We start from the raw sequence: 22,925 nt of genomic DNA on the forward strand, positions 1-22,925 counted from the left end.
CTTCACATTTAAAAACAATCTTTGCAGAAAAGAGCTCTTCATCAAAACTTGCCTCCCTTTTCTTCCCTTTAGGAGTGCAATATGCAAACAAAGCTTAACAGTGCAGTACAAGTAAAATCACAGTGCTCTAGCTCCAGGAGTAATGAAATGCATTAGCGTGTTTTAAGTTACGTTTACAGAAACTTTCATTTTTTACAAAATGACCTACCAGAAACTCAGTACACATAACCAGGAAAACTAAGAAATTAGAAAAAATGAATAATTCTTAGGACTCAATCTTCACTGTTAGGCAGTAATTTTAATTTACAGCAAAACACCAAAAATGTTGCGACCAGGCCAAGAAGAGCTATCACTTTGCAATTACTTTATGTCTTTTAGTGTTATAATTTAAGGGGGGCTGGCATGTCAGACGCGAGAGAAGTGTTCACATGTAGTTTGTAATTTTTACAATTATAAGACCTTACTTGCAGTATATAATGTTCAGCACTCACCACTTTGTTCTGACCTGAAGTCTATCATTATACTTACAATGAATGACGTATTACTACTGCTACCATTTCTAATAAGCCAATTTAGATTTCTATGAAATATACTATTCAAGAAATGTTTCTGCTTCATGCTTGGTCAGATTGGGTCAATCTGATCATTTCAGAGTGCCTTAAGTTAATCAGCAATTCAGGCACCTGGATTCATCTAGACAATTAATTGTGCTGGACACTGAAAGAATATCAACCCAAAGTCTCTAGACTCAGTTTCAACTTCTCTCTAAGCTCATGATAGACTCAAATCACATGCAATGCAAAAAGATGATGAACGGAATGTTGAACATTGTCAAACATTCAACCACAGTTACAGATCTGAGTTTAATCCATCATTATTTTGCTCACCATGTCATTCCAGTTTGGACCCAGCCATATGCAAATCAGCCTTGACCCTGTTTCTCATGGAACCAGTCCAGCGCGAACTGCCAGGCCATTAAAACAAATGTGTCCTAATAAATGTTCACAATTTTCTCAACTGCTGACCCACGGACTCCCCCGGAGTACATGCCCTAACAGATGAAATCACTATTCCCTTTATCTTTAAATTGTAGTATTTCAACTAACAAATACCTTATTTCACAGTTACCATGCCCGAAGGCTTGGGGAAAACCATTATTAAGATTAAATACTTCATTAAAAGTAGCAACAGTCTCCTCCAGCTTCAAGTTAGCTTTTACCTTAGGGTTGGAACCCACTACATGGTTGTAGCTACTTTGGATGATTTTAGGAGTTCACTCTGCGGTAGGGGGTGTTACAACCTTGGGTCAACTTTTCTTGTGGCTGTCAAGTGACACCATCAACTGCTTTTTGCTTGATTACAATTAATGGGAATCCACATTACATTCACTTGGATAAAGTCATTTCTGACGGATCATAATGAAAGGGTAGCCATCCAGCCCTAATAATCATCCAAGAGTGCAGTCTCTTGCATCGTTCTTCGCAGGACTTTGCACTTTGGTGTTTTTACACCTTTACTTGGTACCTCTGCTTTTTCGGGTGAAAATTACAACCAGATTTTCATCAAGGTTGGTGGTATTCAGAGTGCTACTATCTACACCTTTGCGGTCTATCTTCTCACCACTGATGCTTGGATGTACACAAACGGCTTCAAGCTAAAAGGCAGAAGAACAGAAAGTAGAGTAGAACCAAGTAGAGTAGAAACAAGTGTTCCAGTGTTTCAGATTTACTCTGAAAAACGTGTTTTGTGTGCTAATCTGCAGGTAAGCCTTACAGGCACATGCTATCTTCTCTCGGATAGGTCTCTTCCTCAGCAATTCTGATCCTGTGCTCTTGCCCCTTGCATACTGCGCTCTTTTTAAAAACATTTTTTTTAAATTGTCTCAATCATCCTAAACTCATCACTTGGCTAAATCTCTTTTTAGGCCTCTTTCACTGCTTAGGTGCGTTTTTAAAATTGTAAAATGTACATAGGCCATTCTCTGATAAAGCTGCCCTTGCCCTCGATCCTCCTCATTTTAGAGGTCTGTAAAGGCTAGTAATGGGAAAGGTTTTCTGGGGATGGAGAAAGACAAGGGTTATATTGCTACACACGTTCTCCTGGCTGTGATGGAAAACTCTATTTGTTTTGTAGGGAGTCTCCATTGAACCAATACGATGCTATTTTACAAATGTTTCCACTTTTATCTCTCCTAAAGCATTCTTAATTGCTTTCTCTCTGACCTCACAGACCTCACTTCCATGCTTACCTTCTGTTGTTGGTCTCCTACTGATGATCGATCTCGGAGACGATTGCGTGTAGCATGCAATGCATTTAAATGCCAGCATTTGTAAATGCCAGCATTTGAAGAGCGTACAGCTACTTCCAACGGAAGTGTCCCGGCGCTGTCCGTATACCGCTTAGGAACCCTTCCTGGCTTTTCCCTGTAAAATGTCCACTCCTAAGCACCCCCAAGGTGAAGCCAGGCATCCCCGCGCTGTGGGGGCCATTGTGGAGATTAAGCAAGCTATTGCCCAGAGTTGCAGAGTGGGACCCATGATTAGAATAGGCACGAGGCGAGAATTCTCAGGTCCGAGGAAATTGAGCCCAAGACCCGCCGAGGCGGGTATTGAACCCTGGTCCCAGGCCAGACCTCTGCATCAGGGTCTGCCGCTCTAACCATTGAGCCACACTTCTCCACACTTTCATTTATTATAAAATCATGTTACAAGCTTGCCTTCCTCTTGTTCCTCCCTCACTTCTCTCCTGAGCCCCCACGTTTGCACTTGGCTCCCCTAGTCTCTCCTCTTCCCTTTGACTATCACCATGGTGTCCTATGAACGGCTCTCGAGGAGCCTTTGGACAGTGTAAGTGAACCAATCAACATGACATGGTTCACTACCTATCTTTCTACTGTTTCCTTTCAGCTCTGGCAAGCTATCTTATGCTGGCATAAGTGACAAAAAAGTGAACTATAATCACCCAAGAGTACACCAGCCATTTATACAGATGCCACAGAGCAAGTTCTGGTTCACACACATGCAACTGCACAGAGGCACAGCTGGCAGCAAAGCTTTTGCTCCAAATTTGTCTATTCAAATTAAAACGTCCGAAATTCTTTTATATAATAGATATACATTCAACGATACCTATGCTTAACATAAGAACCCCAAAGATAAAGAAATAAAGCCCATAATGGCTCTCAGTGTTGTAATATCGTAAATTCAGCCTTAAATGATAAACAGAAGATTGCAATACTGCTCTCCAGAAAATATTTGGGGTAACACTGAAGCAGACAATAGAAACATGTTTATATTCTAAAGAAAACTCGTTTGTGGCCAGTCGCTTATCCAAAGCTGCAGTGGAAGGAAAAAACCCTGTGTCCACGCCATATGTGCTATACTGGGACAAAGTCTGGGAAGTGATTTAATTTCTTGTGATCGCATTTATTAAGACGGGAGACAATATTATCCAAAACCTTTATCTTTGTAAAAGAAGCATCCAGCATTGAGAACAAAAAACTACACAACATAACACATGCAAAAAGCTTAGACGGATAAGCAGACCTTTCAGATCTACTCATTTCCTTCCGAGGGACACACCAAAGAGAATACTTGGTCATAGGGTGACACTTGGTTTCACCTTACATCAATCTCCCTTATGCTTTTTTTATTTCAGTTACTATATTTTGGCTCTCATCACAGGCCTGCAGAATAGTTCCAACAACATTGTTTTGATTACATATGATGCCCGAGACCCCTTGATTAGGTAGCAATCGGCTGAACATACAAGCATCACACTGAGCATGCATTTCCCGCTTGCAAACACGGGTGTTTAAAACACTGAAAAAGCCAAATAAAATATGAAGGCCAACCCTACAAAAAACACGTATGCCAACTGGGAGCAATGTCTGTACCGAAGCTGCATTAAGAGGGAAGGTGATTGCTGCAGGTGCTCTAATTTAATTTGTTTGCCAATTTATGATGTTGGTTGCCACCAAATTCAGTTTTGAAACAGTGCTATATCAAAAAATCCACAATCCTCCAGGTTCTAGCATTCCAGATGCATAAAGCATTTACGTCATTGTGGTAAAAGAATGATACCCACGCAGGTAACCCTTTTGAAGTAGAGAGAGAAGTAACTGAGCTTTACCCTATGGCTTTATGGTAAGTACACATGTGTGCAATAGGCACTTGAAACAACACTAAAATCCAACAAATTGAGAAACTAAAAACTAAAACACAGCTACATTGATTCCCTCCATCAATCCCGTTCACTTTGTTTTTAATAGTTTTGTTAATTCAAATGTATTTTCATTCAGGTCAATTAAGGAGCGTCTCTGCAGCAGCCCAAGGAATGTATTATATGTGTGGACACATCATGCAGGCTCCGCCAGGAGCCGCTGTAAAAAAGGACAAAGCCGTGTGAAGTCCCAATATGTGACCAGAGGGGTACTTTCAACACACAAGCCAAGTGCGATGTTCCTGCGGAAATACTCATTAACAAATCACTGCATCAAAATTACACTAGGAGACCTGCGAGTTGTGAATAAATACTTTCCGTGGTCACTCGTAACCAGTTTAAATAGGTTTTAGAGTCAATTTTCATTCCTGTTGGGTTGGATCAACCCGTATTCCACAGCTTTGGCCAGACACTCTTTAGCTGCCCTAGAGACAGGTTGTTTTTTCTTATCCTCTTCCTCTTTTGCTAGGACAGACAAGATCTCCAACATTTCACTCTCCATCAGTTTTCCAGCCACCTCCTGATCAGCGCTCATCATGTTCAGTACCACCACCGCACCCCGATGCTGCAGTTCCACATTTTCACTCAACAACAGGGTCTGCAAGATTTCTAGCCAGTGCACACTCTAGAGAAATGGATAAACCAAAAAGAATCATTTTATTAAGATGAAGACCCACCTCTCTGACAAACTACCAGGATACTCATAATCAAACCAGGGGTGTATCTGCCTAACGGTCTCTCCTAATCAGCATTCCCAGTGAATCCCCATTTCACAGCAGAAGCAAAAAACACATCATAGCATGGTCTCCCACGGCCTTGTTTTCAGACGATGAATTACATTTTTACTGCAGGAAATCAATTGTCTAACATCCAGTGGCTGAGACTGATAGTTTTATGATTTTGGTAAATGTAGTTCTTTCTCATAGCGTTTCAACAAGGATTAGGAGTGGGTCTAAGACATACTTTATAAAGAATTCAGGGCTGAGAAATGCTATACGAGTGTGATTAAATGCATGTTTAAAAGTACTTTCACGTGTTATTAATGGGTGAACTTAAAGAAAAGGAGATAAAGATGCTAGAGGAAGTAAAAACTAATTTGTTCCCTACTTTGGTAAAAATGTCTTACGGATAGCTAATTTCTTATCACTTGAATCAGATTGTTAGGGCCTTCCGTGACACACTGATGCAAATAAAGCTGTCAGGTACTTGTGCATACTGTTGAACAAATTAACTTTGGCAACGTGCTCTCTCATGTATTCTCTATCTAACCAAAGATACCTCACATTTGTGAATATCCTCAGGCACCAGACTGGATCCAGAAACTCAAAAAGCAGCCTGCTGTAAGGTAGCACCAGTAGTTCTGTGCCAACGTCAATCACCTCCGGAAGAGCGGACATTAGTTTCTTTACATGCTAGTCCGTGCCCTCACACATAGAGCCCAACAGCACCCATGATGTAGATTCCTAATACTTGGTCATAGGGTGACACTTGGTTTCACCTTACAACCTTTTAACATGGAAAATGAGACCATTTCACAAAGCGGGGAGGGGGAAGGGCAGTGAGGAATCTGCGGTTATGTATCCACCAGAAATAGCGTTACCAAAGGGTAAGTTATTTGTTCTTCTCATGGAAACTTCAAACCACTGATTCCTTACCGTGTGAGCAGATACCAAAGCAATACCTCCCAAGGTAGAAGGTTTGTGCAATGGCTCAGATCAAAACGTCCTGCACGACCAAATAGGCGAAAAGCCCTTCCCGTCGGACCTGGCCAAGGTAGTAGTGCTTTGTGAACGAGTGGACTGATGTCCATGTAGCAGTCTGACTGATTTCCAGGACAGGCCCTCTGCCTGTCAGCTTTAGCTCTGGTGGAATGAACCCTCAGGCATTTGGGGGTTTTATAATACAGGGAGCAATCCATTTGTAAATCAGTGAACCTCACAACAAGTTGATCATCTAATCTGATATTCCTTGGTACGATCGATGTAAAGGTTCAGTGCTCTTTTGGGGTCCAAGAGATGGAGTCTCAATTCCTCTTTTGAGGGATGAGTTGACACAAAGAGAGCCAGTAGAGTGATGGTTTGCCTCACATGAAAAGGCGTCACCACCTTTGGTAGGTACGCTGTTTGAGTCCGAAACACCAGTTTGTCTGGATGGAAAAAAGGTGGTATGAGGAAGCTCACTCACACAGCACGCCAATGTTATTGCAACCATAAAGAGCATTTTCAATGTGAGGAGGTCCAGTATACAACTGTCCATTGGCTTGAAAAGTGCGCACATGAGGAAAGTGAGGGACAAGCTCAGGCCCCCCCCCCTGTGGCCTTAATAAGGCTTTTGGCAGAAACATTTGCAGTAAATTTGATAGAAAATGTATGCATTACAATGGGTGACAAAAACAAGGAAGCCAAACGCAGATTTAGTGAACGAAAGCCTGACTGCCAGAGTCACATCATCAACTTTAGGAGGAAGGTTGAAGGAGATCAACTGCTGACGCTCAATCTCAATGCACAGACATACAGATTGTGCAGACCCAGGTGCAAGGCTCTGCGCTGCGAAAGAAGATTCTCCCACAGTAGAAGCCTGATTGGAGGACAGATACTCAAGCCCAAAGGTTCAGAGTACCACACTCTTCTGACCCACTCCAGAGCCACTATGATGACACAGGCACGATTGTTCCTGATCTTCGGAGCTCAGGGCACAAGAGGCAGCAGGGGAAAGGTGTACAGGAGTTCCGTGCTCCAGTGCATGCAGAATGCATCTCTGAGGGAGAACGTTCCTGGGAACTCTAAACGCAAAAGTTTTGACACTGCACATTCTCAGTGGTGGCGAAGAGATCAAGTCATGGTTTTCCTCATTGATGGAAGGCACCCTGCTCTGCCTCCAAGTATAACATCCATTCATGATCTACTAGGCATTGATGGCCAAGCCCTGGCGTTAAAAGATGCCATTAGGTAATGTGCCACCAGGGAAATGCCCTGATGGCTCAGTAAGCTGCGAGGTGCAGAGCCTTCTTGCACAGTACCCAAGAACCTACCCTGCTTTCTGTAATACCACATGGTAGTTGTGTTGTCTGAGAAAACATGATTAGTATGCCCTTGACAGTTGTCAGAAATGCCATTAATGCCAAGCAAATAGCCCGCAGTTCCATTAAAGTTTTGTGGAGGTGGGACTCTATAGGACACCAGAGTCCTCTGGTACTCACCTCTTCCAGATGATCTCTCCAGCCCAGTAGAGATGAATCTGCTACCACTATCAATGCTGGGTGGGGTAGGGAGAGGGGTCTACCACTAGTCCAATTGCAGTCAAGCATCCACCTCTGCAGGTCTTTAGCAGTTTCCTCCGACACAGGGATTCAATCTGATAAGTTCACCTGGTTCTGGCACCACTGTGACTTCAGCACCCACTACAGAGCCCGCATATATCATCAAGCATCGTCAGCAAGTAGGATGCAGGAGCTAGCAGTCCACGAAGTCTCAGAGCCATCCTCACTGAGACCTACAACAAAGGCTGAAACATCCATGTCCTGAAATCGTTGGTCAAAAGGAAAGGCTCATAATTGCACCGAATGAGGGGGAGCCTCTGTGATGTAGTCAGGTGTGTCTTCAGGAAGCTGATTGAAAACCCCAATGATGTAAAGACCTTGAACGTCGTCTGGAGATGGTCTAAACTGACTGTGGCGATCCCGCCTTCAACAGCCAGTCCGTCGAGGAAGACTAGTATCCCTGATGATGGGCAGTGACCCCCGCCATCACCTTTGTGAATACTCTAGGAGCACTAGTGAGACTGAAAGGGAGTACAGCAAACTGAAAATGCTTGTGCTCCACCTTGAACAGCAGGTAGAACCTGTGGGTCTGCAGAATGGGGATGTGAAAATGGGTGTACTTCAGGTCATATGCCACCATCCAGTCTCTGGGCAGGAAGAAGCTGGGCTAGCATAAGCAACTTGAATTTGTCCTTGTGAAGGAAGGCATGGAAAAGGCGAATACCTCTGTCCTTCTTCGGCACAAGGAATTACCCATGGGAATAACATCCAGTCCCTTCTTCTGAAGCTGGAATCATCCCTATGGCTCCTTTTGCCTCAAGAGCCTGCACCCCTGACACAAAATAGACAGATGATCCTCCAAAAGCCCCTCTGATGTAGGTGGCAGGTGCAGCAGGTCGAAAAGGAATGTGAGGGCGTAGCTCCACTGGACAATTTGGAGGACTCGCATGTCAAGAGTAATGCTCTGTCAATTCTACAGGAAGTGACTGACTAACTCCTACTGGGTGGCTGTGCGGCTTTAAGGGTGCAATAAAGAGGTTTGGGTGTTCCAGTGGGAGGACTGGGGGCTTGGAGGGTACATTTCTCATGATGGCCTGGTCGTTATCAGCTGGGCCCATGGTCAAGACCCAGGGCCAAGACTGATTTGCATATGGCTGAGTCCAAACTGGGGTGGTGTAGTGAGCAAAAGAACAATAGATTTAATCCAGTTCTCTTGACTGGGGGAGAATGTTTGATTTATTCAGCATTCCGTCCATCATTTGTTGCCACATCACTTAAATCTAAAATAGGCCGTATAGAGCTGTCCTTCTTGGGAATTAGAAAGTACAGGGAGTAAACCCCTGACCCTTGATGTTGTACTGGAACTGGCTCTATAGCTCCTTTTATTAACAGTGCTTGTTCTTGCTGTTTGAGCAGTTGTTGATGTTCCAGAGAAAGCTTGAGAGTGTGAGGTGGAATATTGAGAGGATTGCTGGTGAGCTTCAAGCAATAGCCATGTTGGATAATGCCCATCACCCACTTGTTTATGTTTATGGGATTTGTAAAGCGCATGACTACCCTTGGGCATCTCAGCGCTGGAAGACAGAGGTGAGGGCAGTCAAAACACTTAGTCCAACGGAAAAAGCCAGGTCTTGAGGCTTTTTTAAAAAGACAATTCGTTTTCAATGAGTCGAATCTCTGGATCTAGGCTGTTCCAGAGCGTGGGAACCAGATGTGTGAAAGATCTTCTACCCCATCTGGCTCTTTTAATTGTGACCGCTTTCATCAGAAATTTTGAGCTAGATCTAAGGTGCCGGTGGGGTGAATAGTGAGTGATCAACTTTTGGATGAGAGCAGGGCCTCTCCCATACATGGCCCTGTGGGCAAGACTCAAAGACTTGAATTTAATTCTGGCTTGGATCAGGAGCCAATGCAATTCCCGCAGTCCTTGCTTGGCTGATTGGCGTCTGGGTATGCTCAGCGACATTCGAGCAGCGGCGTTCTGAACAATTTGCAGTCTTTTTATGACATATTTAGGGTGATCCCAAAAAGAGGGAGTTGCCATAGTCCAGTCTCGATATTACCAGGGCCTGGACTATGGTTCTCCTTGCATCCTCTGGGAGCAAGGATATGATTTTTCTAATCAGAAGTAACATCCCAAAACAAATCCGGACAGTTTATTAGCCTGAACCTCCATGGTTAAGTTCTGGTCCAGCCACATGTCTAGATCTTTGATGGCTGCTTTGAGGTAAGGATATGGCCCCAGCTTACTGGCCAGAAAATTTCCAATCGCGGATTAATGTTGTTACCCAGAATCATCAGTTCTGTTTTATCTCCGTTCAACTTGAGCCTGCAGTTCGACATCCATGATCCAATTTTTTCAAGGCAAGGGACAAGTTGCCGGTGGTCTGAGTTAAGAGAATCCGAGATTGAAAACACTAGTTGTGTGTCATCGGCATATGACACGATGGGGATGCCAAACTCCTGTATTAATTGAGCCAGAGGACTGTGGTAAATATTAAATAATGTCGGACTCAGGAAGGATCCCTGTGGGACTCCCCATGGTGCTGAAAGAGGGTCTGACTGAAATCCGGCCTCCATACATTAGAAGTACCTGTCGCTCAGAAATGATGCCACCCATTTCTTCGCAGTTCCTCCTATTCCAGCGTTTTCCAGCCTCTGGTTCAGCACTGAGTGGTCTACTGTATCAAAAGCGGCGCTCAAATCTAAGAGTTCCAGAGCTGCAGTTCTTCCTTGATCCAGAATAGATTTGAGTTTTTCAGTGACCACCAGCAGGGCTGATTCAGTGCTATGTTTAGGTCTGAACCCCTTCTTGGTCTGATGAATGATACTATTATTTTCAAGAAAGGTAGAGATTGCAGTATTCACATGCTTTTCAGCGATTTCCCCCACTATTGGTATTATTTATTTATTTATTTATTTAGCACATTTATTGAGCGCCTTAATACCCGGAGGTGTCCTGGCACTGGTTTGATAGGGCAAACGTGAGAGCGCAGGCTTACTGAGTGAAAAGCCATGTCTTGAGTCCTTTTCTAAAAGCCATCAGATTCTGAGTTTGTCTGAGCATGAGTGGAAGTTTATTCCAGGCCTCTGCCGCCCTAAGGGAGAAGCTCCTACCTCCCCATCGAGCTCTTTTGATTCTGGGGACCGTAACCAGGGCCATTTCTCCTGACCTCAGGGTTCGTGCTGGTTTATGCCAGTGAAAAAGCAGTTTCATGTGTCTGGTGCCCATATCATGAAGGGCCTTAAAGACCATACACAAAGCCTTGAATGCAATTCTTTTACGAATTGGCAGCCAGTGTAGAGCCACCAGGTCCTGGGATACCGACGCAAATTTGGGAGTGCCGGTGATCAGGCGGCGGCTGCATTTTGCAGCAGTTGGAGTTTGTTGAGTACACTCTGCTGGGCGTTTAACATCAGGCTGTTGCAGTAGTCTAGACGCGAAAGCACTAGACCAGTGACAATAGTTTTCCTGTGTTTCTTCTCCAGGTAAGGGAGAATTTTTCTGATGGTTTTGAGGGTGTAATGGAGGGAGGAAGAGAGTGTGTTAATCTGAGGTTTAAAGGACAGAGAGCTGTCCACAAGAATGTCCAGGTTTTTCACTTTGTCAACCGGCACGGGGAGTGGTCCCATTTCATCTGGTCACCATCTCGGGGACCAAAAGTTCTCTCTGGCTCCAAAGAGCAGGACCTCTGTCTTCGAGGAGTTCAGTTTAAGGCAACTTTGTGCCATCCAGCATCCCACTTCGTGCATGCAGTTTTTGAATCTGTCTGCGGTGTTGTCAGTGTTGCCGGGTAGCAGGGACACCACAATCTGTGTGTCGTCGGCATAGGCCGTGAGTTGAAAACCGAACGATCTAATCACCGGGGCAAGGGTAGACACATAAACATTAAAAAGGGTAGGGCTAAGCGAAGATCCCTGGGGGACTCCACAGGGTAGTACAAATGACTGTGATTCGTGGTCTCCAAGCGCCACGGACTGTGTTCTAGCGGAAAGGAATGCCTGAAGGATTTTTTATGCTTTTCCGTGGATTCCACAGGCCCTCAACCGGTCCACCAGTAAGTTGTGGTGGACCGTGTCGAAGGCCGCAGAAAGATCCAACAGGATCAGGGCTGCTCTGCCTCCTTTATCCATCACTTGCCTTATGTCTTCCATGGATTTGATCAGAGCGGATTCCGTGCTGTGTTCCGCACGGAAACCGTGCTGGGAAGAATTAAGATGATTCCCTGTTTTTAGGAAGGTACTTAGTTGGGCATTCAGGCTACCTTCTATAATTTTGGCAGGAAGGGGGAGTCGGGCTATTGGGCGATAGTTGTTCATATCCATGCTGTCTAAATTAGTTTTTTTTAGCAGGGGCAGGATGGAGGCTCGTTTCCATCTGGAGGGATATTCCCCTTTCTCCAGCATCTGATTAAAAAGGGGAGTGAGTCCCCTGGCGATGGCATCTGGTGCTAGTTTGGCTATTGCGGTGGGACAAGGATCATGAGGGGAGCCTGATTTGATTTTTTGTATGCGCTCATTACGTCCTTTTCCATGATGGGTTCAAACTGTTGCAGACTGACCGCAGGTCTGGGGGAATTTGGGTCCTCAGACGAGGGGGAAATCTTCACCTGGCTATCTAAGGAAAAGAAGATTTTCTCGACCTTTTCACGAAAAAAAGTGGCTAGGCTTTCACATAGTGCGAGACTGGAGGGGATTTCTATGGTTTTTGGGTTTGCTAGGGAAGAGACCGTCTGGAAAAGTTCTTTGGGGGTATTGCTGGCATCTTCAATTTGTTTGGATAGAAAGGCCTTTTTTGCTTGTAGGATTCTTTCTTTGTAGCGTCTTTGCCCGAAGTTGAGAATTTGTTTGTCCAGCTCGCTATAATTCATTCGCCAGACCTTTTCGAGCTTTTTACAACGTATTTTGTGTTCCCTGATTTGTTCAGTAAACCACGGGCGGCCGGTTTCGTCCGGGTAGAGTGGGTGGTTTTGGGGGGAGCCAAGCGTAAGCAGGCCTGGCCCAGCCAGGCCGAGTATGAGCTGGCTGCTTCCTCCACGTTGTTAGGAAAAGAGGTCAGGGAATTTTTTAGTAAGTTATCCAGATCGTCCCCTTTAATGTTCTTCCATTTTCTGACTTGTCTCGGGACGTTTCTAGTGCTGGGTGGTTTTTCAGGGGTGGTGAGGGGAATGTCGAAGTAAATTGCAGAGTGGTCGGACCAGGCGACTGGTAGGACCGAAGTAACTTTTAGACTGGGGAGATTCGAGAAAATCCCGTCTAGGGTGTGTCCTGCTCTGTGTGTGGGGTCAGATACCAGCTGCATCATATCTATCCCCTGCAGTAGATCTAACAGGTCACGAGTGTCTGTGTCTGTATTGCATTCCAAATGAAAGTTAAAATCACCAAGTAGTGTGAACCTTTGGGTACTTGCTGCCGCTTCTAATAATTTACTTAAGGCTGTTAAAAATCGCATTTTCTCACCTGGGGGCCTGTAAAAAAAGGCAGCCTACGAGGGACAAATGATTTGAGAGAGTAAAGTTGAAAAGCAGCGATTCATCAAGGCCGGCGGGACCAGGTTGAAAGGAGCCTCGAATGTTTTTATGGTGGATGATGGCAAGGCCAACCCCTCTCCTCTTGTCCCTGTCTTGAGTGTGGCAGACAAAGTCCTGGGGAGTGGCTTTCACTATATCTGGACCTGATGCTGCATCCGTCCATGATTCAGTGATAAATGCTATTTTTATGTCCTCATCCTGAATTAACTCTGCTATTTCCGAGCTGTGTTTAACTAGCGACCTCGTATTGAGAAGGAGGCACTTCACCAGGGGGATATTTTTCCTAATGGAAACTGTATTATGGTTTCCTTGGGCTGAAGTAGGAAGCCAGAGGGGTTTGGGCAGCTGTTGAATGCACTTGGGGCAGTGGGAAGATGTGAATGGGACATTGGTCCCAGGTTCCCATACTATGCAGCCCTTGCTGGGGGGCTTAATGTTTAAGGCCCAGATTGTCTCTCTACTATAAGCCCGTTTGGGTATAGGGCTTAGATTGGGAGAGGCAGGGGGTCTGGCACTGGGCGCGGGTCCGGCACGGACGGGCGGAGACGGGCTCGCCTTTGGCGCGCCCGCTGCGCTCGTCCGCTGCGCTTCCTTGTGAGAGGAGCCATTTAAAGAGAAAAGGGCGGGAGGGGCGGAGCACTGCACTGCTCGGCCGTCTCCCAACCCAAAAATGGCGGAACCCACTGGAGCAAGTCGCCTCCAATGCTGGGTTCGAGTCCAGTGCCCAAACAGTGACAGTTTTCAAAATAATCACAGGCACACACAGGAGTAGTATTAAAAATAATAACACACAGGTGTAGTATTTAAAAAGATTAACAGAGCAGCAATCGCTATGTTATTTAAAAATATCAATGACTCTGTCCCGGCTTCCGCCTCAGGACGCTTACTTCTCCCGCGCTCACACTATCAATCAGCGTGGAGCGTGGAGAGACCTTGATTTAGAGAGAAAAGGGCGGGAGGGGCGGAGCACTGCACTGCTCGGCCGTCTCCCAACCCAAAATGGCGGAACCCACTGGAGCAAGTCGCCTCCAATGCTGGGTTCGAGTCCAGTGCCCAAACAGTGACAGTTTTCAAAATAATCACAGGCACACACAGGAGTAGTATTAAAAATAATAACACACAGGTGTAGTATTTAAAAAGATTAACAGAGGAGCAATCGCTATGTTATTTAAAAATATCAATGACTCTGTCCCGGCTTCCGCCTCAGGACGCTTACTTCTCCCGCGCTCACACTATCAATCAGTGTGGAGCGTGGAGAGACCTTGATTTAAAGAGAAAAGGGCGGGAGGGGCGGAGCACTGCACTGCTCGGCCGTCTCCCAACCCAAAATGGCGGAACCCACTGGAGCAAGTCGCCTCCAATGCTGGGTTCGAGTCCAGTGCCCAAACAGTGACAGTTTTCAAAATAATCACAGGCACACACAGGAGTAGTATTAAAAATAATAACACACAAGTGTAGTATTTAAAAAGATTAACAGAGATATTGGGCGATATTGGGCGATAGTTTGATAGGTCGGTGGGGTCCAGATCTGTTTTTTCCAGCAAAGGGTTAATGATTGCGTGTTTCCAGTCTCTTGGAACTTTACCTTTTTCAAAGTAAAGATTAATTAAATTGCATAGTTGAGTAAGCATTAATCTTCCTCCCTGTGCAAGAATGTGCGGTGGGGCTGGGTCCCGTGGGGAGCCTGACTTAATTTCCTGTAGTAAAGAAGATATGAGATCTGTATTTACCGGCGAAATAGACATAAGAGCAGGACCAGTCGAATGATCTGGTTCCTTTTGTTCACTTTGTGATTCATCATGGGGGTTTAGCAGTGCTCCTGGTGTCATCATTGGGTTGGGGGGAAGAGAGTTATAAATATTTTCCACTTTACTTTTAAAGAAAGTGGCCAACCCATTACACCTTTCTTTAGAATATTGTGGACTGATTGCTCCCTGTTTTACAGTGGTGAGTCCTTTAACAATTTTAAAATGCTCCTTAGACGAGCTGGAAGCCTTTGCTATTTTTTCCTCAAAGAAAATAGCCTGGGCTTTCCTAATGCTCTTATGATAGAGCTGTATCGCTATTTTGTCTTTTTAATTCAGGGTCATATGACTTCCTCCAGTCTCGTTCCAATCTTTTGCAATTTATTTTTTGAGCGACCAGCATAGGTGAGACCCAAGAGGATCTATTCGAGTTTTTGTTAGATAGGGGGCCTGATTTCCTAAAAATCCTATCAATAGAGCTGTTTACCGATGTCTGATGTTATTGACTGCCAATTGGAAACAAACTACTGGAGTCGACCCCCCGACAGGTGTAGGATGATCAGTGGAATGATTATGGAGTTACTGTTTGCTGCCAGATGGGGCGTTAAGGGTTGGTGTACCTTTACTCCGACCTGTGGAGTTGTTACCCCTAAAGTTGCCCCTGTAAAATCTATTGGATGAATAACAATGAGTTTGTGGCCTGAATGAAGATGTGGAAGCATCTGTGGAAGTGCTGTGAGTGGCTGAATATGGGGTCCCAGACACCAGGCTTTAGGTGTGGTCTTGGTTAAGGTCGAATGAATTTGGGTCAGAGTCAGAGACCTTAGTGAGTTGTGGCTCCACTTCTAGCACCATGGAAGCCTAAGGACCAGCGCAAAACTGAGCATCGAACCTGAAGACGACATCTTTGCTGGTGCAGAACTCAAAGCATGTTCAAGGGGCACAGACGGTGCTGAGACCACACCCCCAGTGGTAACCAACTGCAGTTGTTGTCCGAAAGCCCGTCAGAGGGAGCCAGCAGCATGCCAAAGATGCACAACATTGCTTCTCAAAAGGCTTCAACCTGCTGCGACAGACCTGGGAACTAGGGCTCCATCGGGACCAGAGATAGATTTGTCTCCTTTGTAGAACAAGAGCAAGAGCCAGAGACACAGTGAGGCCCTCGTGGCTTCTCAGGAGGTTGGAAGGAAGGGGCTGAGTCTTGCTTGGACTTAATTATGTCTTTTCTGTGACTTATCCTAAGACTTCGACCCCAGAGATGATCAGCTGTAGGAATGGCTTCGGGAAAGAGATCTGGAGTGAGTCCTCACTCTCAACTTTGACTTGGAGTAGGACCAGTATGGAGTATTGGGGTGCATCACCACAGAGATTTGGCTTTGGGTTCATCTGGGCAGAGTCGATGCATATCTTGGAGTTCTGCACTGACTTACATACCAGAGACATATCTAGTGAGGATCTGACACAGACATTTGTTTTTCACATCCATACAATGCTTAAACCGTGTATACTTAGGGGGTGACATGTTCCGTTACTTAATGAAAACATTTTTTTAATGAAAAATAATTTTACAAAGTGATGAAAAAGATGAGCAGAGCTCCGGTTCCACACGCAGGAAAAAAGAAACTGATGTCATGGCACATAAGTGGTGCTTATATGCGTGTCTGCTCGTTGCTTCAGAAGCTAAATGACCTCAGCATGTTTGCACACACAGTACACCTACCAGCGCTTATGAACACTGCATTTTGGTTTCTGGATCCAATGTGGCACCTAGGGATATTCGCAAGGTGCGGTTACAACTATCCATCAAATACTGCCTACCATACAGATCTGAATATGACACCCGTAAAGTCTAGAAAATCTATCATAATGAAATGATCCTTCCTACACTCACCACTTGTGGAATTCTTTTGCAGAGTTCAGGCATTAGTGAAGTCAGCATGGCAAGAGCTCCTGATGCAGCACGGCGCAGTTTCTCGTCATCTTCACCACTGTACAAAACCATCAATTTCAGCCGATCTGTGCCCTCAGCCAAAAACAACTCTTGCACCTGTAACAAGCATACCATATTTGCTGCAATATACGAGATGGCAAGTATTCACTTTACACATACTCAAATTTGGATTGCTCTAAGGAAGCAAAATTGAATCAATTTACAACTAAAATCCATGCAAGCATGCCGTTAGGTCACCCTCTCCTTGCAGCTCAATCACGGATAAAATGTGTAAAATAGAAGAATAACCAGCAAATGATCTCCCCAGATCAGGTACAACCCCCACATTTAAATAATTACACATTTTCTGGTGGAGGGGCTCTGGAAGGTACTGACAAATTCTGACAAAGTAAAGTGCATAGTTGAACAAGTTACTTACCTTCGGTAACGATAGATCGGTTAGAAACATTAGTAGTGATAGATTCCTTACCTTAGAATTATCCCCAGGCGTCAGACTGGATCCGAAATGTTTTCCGTCAGCAGTACCCCTGCTCATCGGTAGGTGGTGTCGTGCGGCTCCGCTTCCATCGCTGGCATCGTGGTCACTGAGATGACGTAGCGGGCACTACTTAGACGCCACCCACGTGCGCTGACGTCAGTTCTGTACACTACTTTCCGCACCAGTAACGCAGAGCCATGAAAGAAACTGACCACTGATGCATTGAAACTAGGGCCCTGAAAGGGATGACCTTAACCCTAGAAATCAGTTCGCAGAATGGGAAGGATGGTTGGGGTGGTAAGGAATCTATCACTACTAATGTTCCTTACAGATGGAAAATGCTACTTACCAGTATGCATCTGTTCTTGGCATGTAGAGCTGCAGAGTAGTACATCGTTTGGAACTTCTATCCGTGGCTGAGATGGGTTCCGTAGTTGGGAGAGTCACCACGGATAGAAGTTCCAAACGATAGTGACCTCACCGGCACACTTCACGTAGACCTCACGACTCAGGATGAGTCACCTGACCCCATATCCAAAAAAAGAAGTTCTTAAAAACGAAGTGACTGATAGACGAACACAACAACTAATTTAATAAGCTGGATTCACCTTCATGGTGCATGAAATTTCTGGGACACGGATCCAGATACCTCTGGTTGGATATTGAGTACCTTGACCACCTTAATCCACATCAGGGAACCATACTCCTTTGGTACGGAGGGTGCTCCCTTGTCCTGAAGAAGACCCGCAGGCAGAGGCTATCAATTACCCACAAGCATTAAGTCGGGTCGAAACGTCGACACCTTTAATTTTGAACCCCCTTGGACCACCAAAAAACCTAGTGTGCCAACGTGTAAAATAAATGGAAACTAACCTTTAAGCACTAGGTTGTGAATTTTGAATGTGGACAAGCTAATACTGTTTGAAATTATTGTACCAGTATTGTGTTTTTAAACATTGTCACCAATTCCTTTCCTTCCTTCCTTTCAATCACAAGCGTCAATTCTTGAGCACTACCTTTATGCAAGTTCTTATGAGCACCCTCAATTTTCGTACTTAAAGATTGAATTTAAAATTGTATTTGAACCTTTGAATTATAAAAGGAATATACATGCTTGGTAGAATTAAAATGAATTAATTCTCCAATTGATTGCGTTGGGTTTTGCAATTTTATAAAGAATTTTTGGATTACATATCAGGAGCAATTGAATGAAGACTCAGACTAAGTAATTAATGATTATAAGTGTGATTAATTCATAAACTTGATTCCCTGCAAAGGAAAAGCACCCCGGACCCTCCTGGTCCGCACCAGACGCCGATTCAACTCACCGCGTGCGTTGCCTTTGCCAAGACCTGTTGACGCCGAATCCGGATCCAACACCGCCGACAGCGAGAGCCTGCGTGGGACAGCTTGTGCCTCCATCCTGGTCGTCGAAGACACCTCCTGGTCCACGTGGCTACAGAGTCAATCATCCACTCTTCACCTGATCACGACGCCAGCCTCTGGTTCCTTCCTGGTTCCACTCCAGTCACTGGCTAGTGACTTTGAACATTGTCCCTCTGCTTTCAGGTCTTCAGCTTCCCTGATCCACCCTTGGATCACACCGGACATCTTCCTCCTGGTCGCCTGCAGCATCTTGTCTTTCAGGCTCCATAGACTTCAACGCAGAAACCAGACACAACTTCGCACCTATGCACCCGCAGCCCGTGGGTGAGGTAACAAGAGCATTTCGGTGCTCAAGGGTAGATTGACTCTCCTAGTGTCCAGATTCACAGTTGTTTTAGTCCTATCTAGTCGGGATTGTCCGTACTCACCCTTTTCTTGAACTGTACTGTCCATAGACGTTGTTACGCATCTCGCGTGTGAGTTCACACTCTGCACACACGTTCCGTGGACCTCCTATTACTTACCTAAAGTTAGGATAATGTAGTCCCAGCAATCCTACAGCCTCTGGACAGCTCCATTCCTTCGATTGGCTTCCTTATACCACTTGTTTAGTATATGGTTTGTTGCGCCCCTAGGGCAACATTGTAACTCGTGCAACTTAACGTATTTTTCTTAAGAGTCTTGTCATGTGGTTAGCCCTCTGACCTCAAAGAGTTCAGAGGTGTATGTTAGTTAATAAATATATTGTTTATTTTCATAACTACCTGTGTGGTGTCCTTTCATTTGGTATACAAGGGGTTATATGTGGTAAAACAGCTGGCTTCACATGCCAAAAGAGTTTAGCCTAAGACTGCTTTGTCCATGCTACTATTAGGGTAGCTGGTCTATAAGGTTGACTTACAACCAATCACCATAAGGGTTGTTTGGGCTGATACAAGGTGATCACTAGAACTAGTGAGCATCATATATCAGGCCAACTTCTCACATTGGTGTGCAGCGGTTAGGATTTGAGCTTGCTGTTGTTTTTACCAAATATAATCTTGAGATATCATTTGAAAGATCACATAAGGTACCTTAGGTACATATAACGAGCTTAGAAATACTCTGAGTTCTACTGAACCAGCTGTTGTAGTAGAAAGAGAGTAGCACACCCGGACTACAACTCTTAGCAAGGGATCAGTAGGAAAACACATAGTGTAGGTAAGTGCACCACTTACACCTCACTAGAAAGCATGTCTGCCACAGGAGAGAACACAGTGGCTCCCCTTGTGGCTATTGACCCTCCACAGGTCATTTCAAGATATGCAGCCCTCAGCTTCCAGGAGATGAGAAAATTGTGTACCTCCAGGAAACTGAAACAGGGTTCTAACCCTACCCTTCCTTTTCTGATAGGTCTCTTAGAGACATATGATGCTAGAAGGGCTTCTAATCCAGGCCCCTCTAATCCTACAGATGGAAGCATGCCCCCCTTAGAAGGTGACCCTGAATCTAACCCCCTTGAAACCGAAGAGGTAGATGGTGAGGAAGATGGAGAATTATCTGAGGGAGAGGTAGACAATGGCCAGGTTAAAGTCAGCAGACTTACCAGGGCCAACTTAAGCCTACATGAGAATGGAACTGGGGGAGCCCCAGGCCCATCCTCAAGCAGGCCTAACCTTGGGAATAGACTAGTTGGGTCTCAATCCAGAGGCTATAACAGATCTATTCACACCCATGTCTCTCAGGCATCTTCTCAGAGAGGGATGACTTCCCCTCAGAGAAGAGAACATGAAGCAAAAATGAAGGAAGTCAATCTGAGAATCCAAAGGGAAGAACTTGCCCTTGCCAAAGAGAAACTTGCCTTTGCCAGAGAGCAGAAATTGAGTGGGGTAGAACCCACTGGTGGCAGCATTATCCCTAGAGATAAAGACAGGAGTTTTGATAATAGACACCCGAGTAAAATAGTGCCCTCCTTTAAGGTAGGAGATGACATCCACAAATGGATGACTGCTTTGGAGAGAGCCTGCAAAGTACAGCAGGTTCCCCAGAGTCAGTGGGCAGCTATATTGTGGCTCTCCTTTGAAGGTAAAGGAAGAGACAAGCTCCTCACTGTTAGAGATGCGGATGCTAATGATTACCAAGTCCTGAAAAGTGCCTTGATTAATGGGTTTGGCTTAACAACTGAATAGTACAGATTGATGTTCAGAGGCACCCAGAAAACTCAAGCTCAGGATTGGACTGACTATGTTGATTGTGCCACTAAGGCTTTGGAAGGCTGTTTACTGGGAAGTAAAGTTACTGATTACACAGGATTGTATAATCTAATTATGAGAGAGAAAATCTTAAATAATTGTCAGAACCAGTTGTTGCATCAGCACCTTATTGACTCAGATCTGACCTCTCCCCAAGAATTGGGAAAGAAGGCAGACAGATGGGTCAGGACAAGGGTCAAGCAGCAGAACCAGAACCAGGGTGGTGGCCAGAAGAAAGCAGACCAGAAGGGTAATAATGAGAATAAGCAAAATGACCAGAAGGCTTCAACAGGGCCCCAACAATCTAAGGAGGGTGGGTCCCAGAATTCCCAAAAGAAGAAGAATGATGGTCAAAGAAAACCATGGTGCCAATACTGTAAAAGTAAGACTCACTGGTTTAGTGAGTGCACCAAGAAAGGCACAGCTCCTACCACTACTGCCTCTAAGGCACCTGCACCCCCTAGTACAGTTAGTAGTGGCAGTGCACCCCCCAAGGCTATAATTGGGTTAACCCTGGGAACTGAGGTGGGTTCTGACTTGGTCAGGACACCTACTCAGGCTGTTCTTGTCTGTACTGGGGACATGGATTTGACCCCTACTGTAAGTCCCAGTACTCTGGGCAAATACAGACAAACACCTTTAATTAATGGAAAAGTGGCTCATGCCTACAGGGACACTTGTGCCAGTGTCACTATGGTGACACCAAACTTTGTGGACCCTGATCAGGAAATACTAGGTTCAGACTACCTAGTGACCAATGCTAGCAATGTCACTACCAATCACAGTATGGCAATTGTTAACTTCTCCTGGGAAGGGGTAACTGACCTCAAAAGGGTTGTAGTTAGTTCAGACATCCCAGTGGACTGTCTGTTGGGCAATGATTTGGAATCCTCCTTATGGTCAGATGTGGAGAATAGGACTCATGTGGAAATGTTAGGTTTCCCAGCACATGTCCTTGCTGTGACCAGGTCACAGGCCAAGAAATGCCCAGCTGAACAAGTGCTGGATCCTGGAACAATGGACCAGACACTCCCCAAGAGAAAGAGCAGAAGTGTTAAGGCAGTGCCTTCCCCCCTACCTCAAGGTGGGGATCAGCCCTCTCAGGAGGCTGACCCAAAGACCCCAGAAGGAACTGTCCTAGAAGAGCTTGAACCTGAACAGGTTGAGTTTCTTGGGACAGGGGGACCTTCCAGGGCAGACTTGAGCCAGGCACAGTTAGACTGTTCCTCTCTTGAACCCCTCAGACAGCAGGCTGCTGCTGAGGCTGCAAGGAATGCTACAGGTACCCACAAGGTGTACTGGGATGATAGACTTCTATACTCTGAGGCAAGAGACCCCAAGCCTGGTGCTACCAGGAGGCTGGTTATCCCCTTGTCTCCGAGAGGTTTCCTTCTTACCTTAGCCCATGAGATTCCCCTTGCAGGTCACTTAGGCCATAACAAGACTTGGGAAAGACTTGTCCCACACTTTCACTGGCCTCATTTATTTATTTATTTGAAAGTTTTATATAGCGCGAACAAGATCTTTGCAGATATCAGAGCGCTTTACAAAGGCAAGGGGTAAGAACAGGAGAGTGAATATGTCTGAAGACACCAAAGAGTTTTGCCGCTCATGTGTCACTTGCCAAGCCAGTGGCAAGTCAGGTGGCACAACAAAGGCCCCCCTTATACCACTACCTGTGTTGGGGGAACCCTTTGAAAGAGTGGGGATTGACATTGTTGGACCAATGGACCCCCCCCAGCAGCATCTGGGCACAGACTTATACTAGTGGTAGTGGATCATGCCATTAGGTATCCAGAAGCTATTCCCCTTAGGACCACTACAGCTCCTGTTGTGGCCAGGGCCCTACTTGGAGTATTCTCCAGAGTGGGGTTTCCTAAGGAGGTTGTCTCTGACAGAGATGCAAACTTTATGTCAGGATACTTGACTGCAATGTGGAAGGAGTGTGGTGTAAATTACAAATTCACCACCCCCTATCACCCACAGTGCAATGGGCTTGTTGAGAGATTCAACAAGACCCTAAAAGGGATGATAATAGGGTTGCCAGAAAAGCTTAGACGAAGATGGGACATCCTTTTACCCTGCCTTCTGTTTGCTTACAGAGAGGTCCCACAGAAGGGGGT

At 45.3% G+C, this 22,925-nt stretch overlaps 1 protein-coding gene across 1 annotated transcript in view; it reads right to left on the bottom strand.

The window, feature by feature from the left end:
• Positions 1-1,883: 1,883 nt before the first annotated feature.
• The window catches only part of UNC45A (unc-45 myosin chaperone A), a 277,165-nt gene continuing 256,123 nt past the window's right edge, over positions 1,884-22,925 (bottom strand). Inside the window, exons 19-20 of the mRNA XM_086958180.1 lie at positions 16,648-16,803; positions 1,884-4,846 (exon numbers count right to left, since the gene is read on the bottom strand). Coding sequence (XP_086814306.1) covers positions 4,577-4,846; positions 16,648-16,803 — 426 coding nt within the window. The 3' untranslated portion in view covers positions 1,884-4,576. The remainder of the gene's footprint in view (positions 4,847-16,647; positions 16,804-22,925) is intronic.

The sequence above is a fragment of the Lissotriton vulgaris genome, chromosome 2_1, assembly GCF_964263255.1.
Source record: "Lissotriton vulgaris chromosome 2_1, aLisVul1.2, whole genome shotgun sequence".
Classification (NCBI taxonomy): Eukaryota; Metazoa; Chordata; class Amphibia; order Caudata; family Salamandridae; genus Lissotriton; species Lissotriton vulgaris.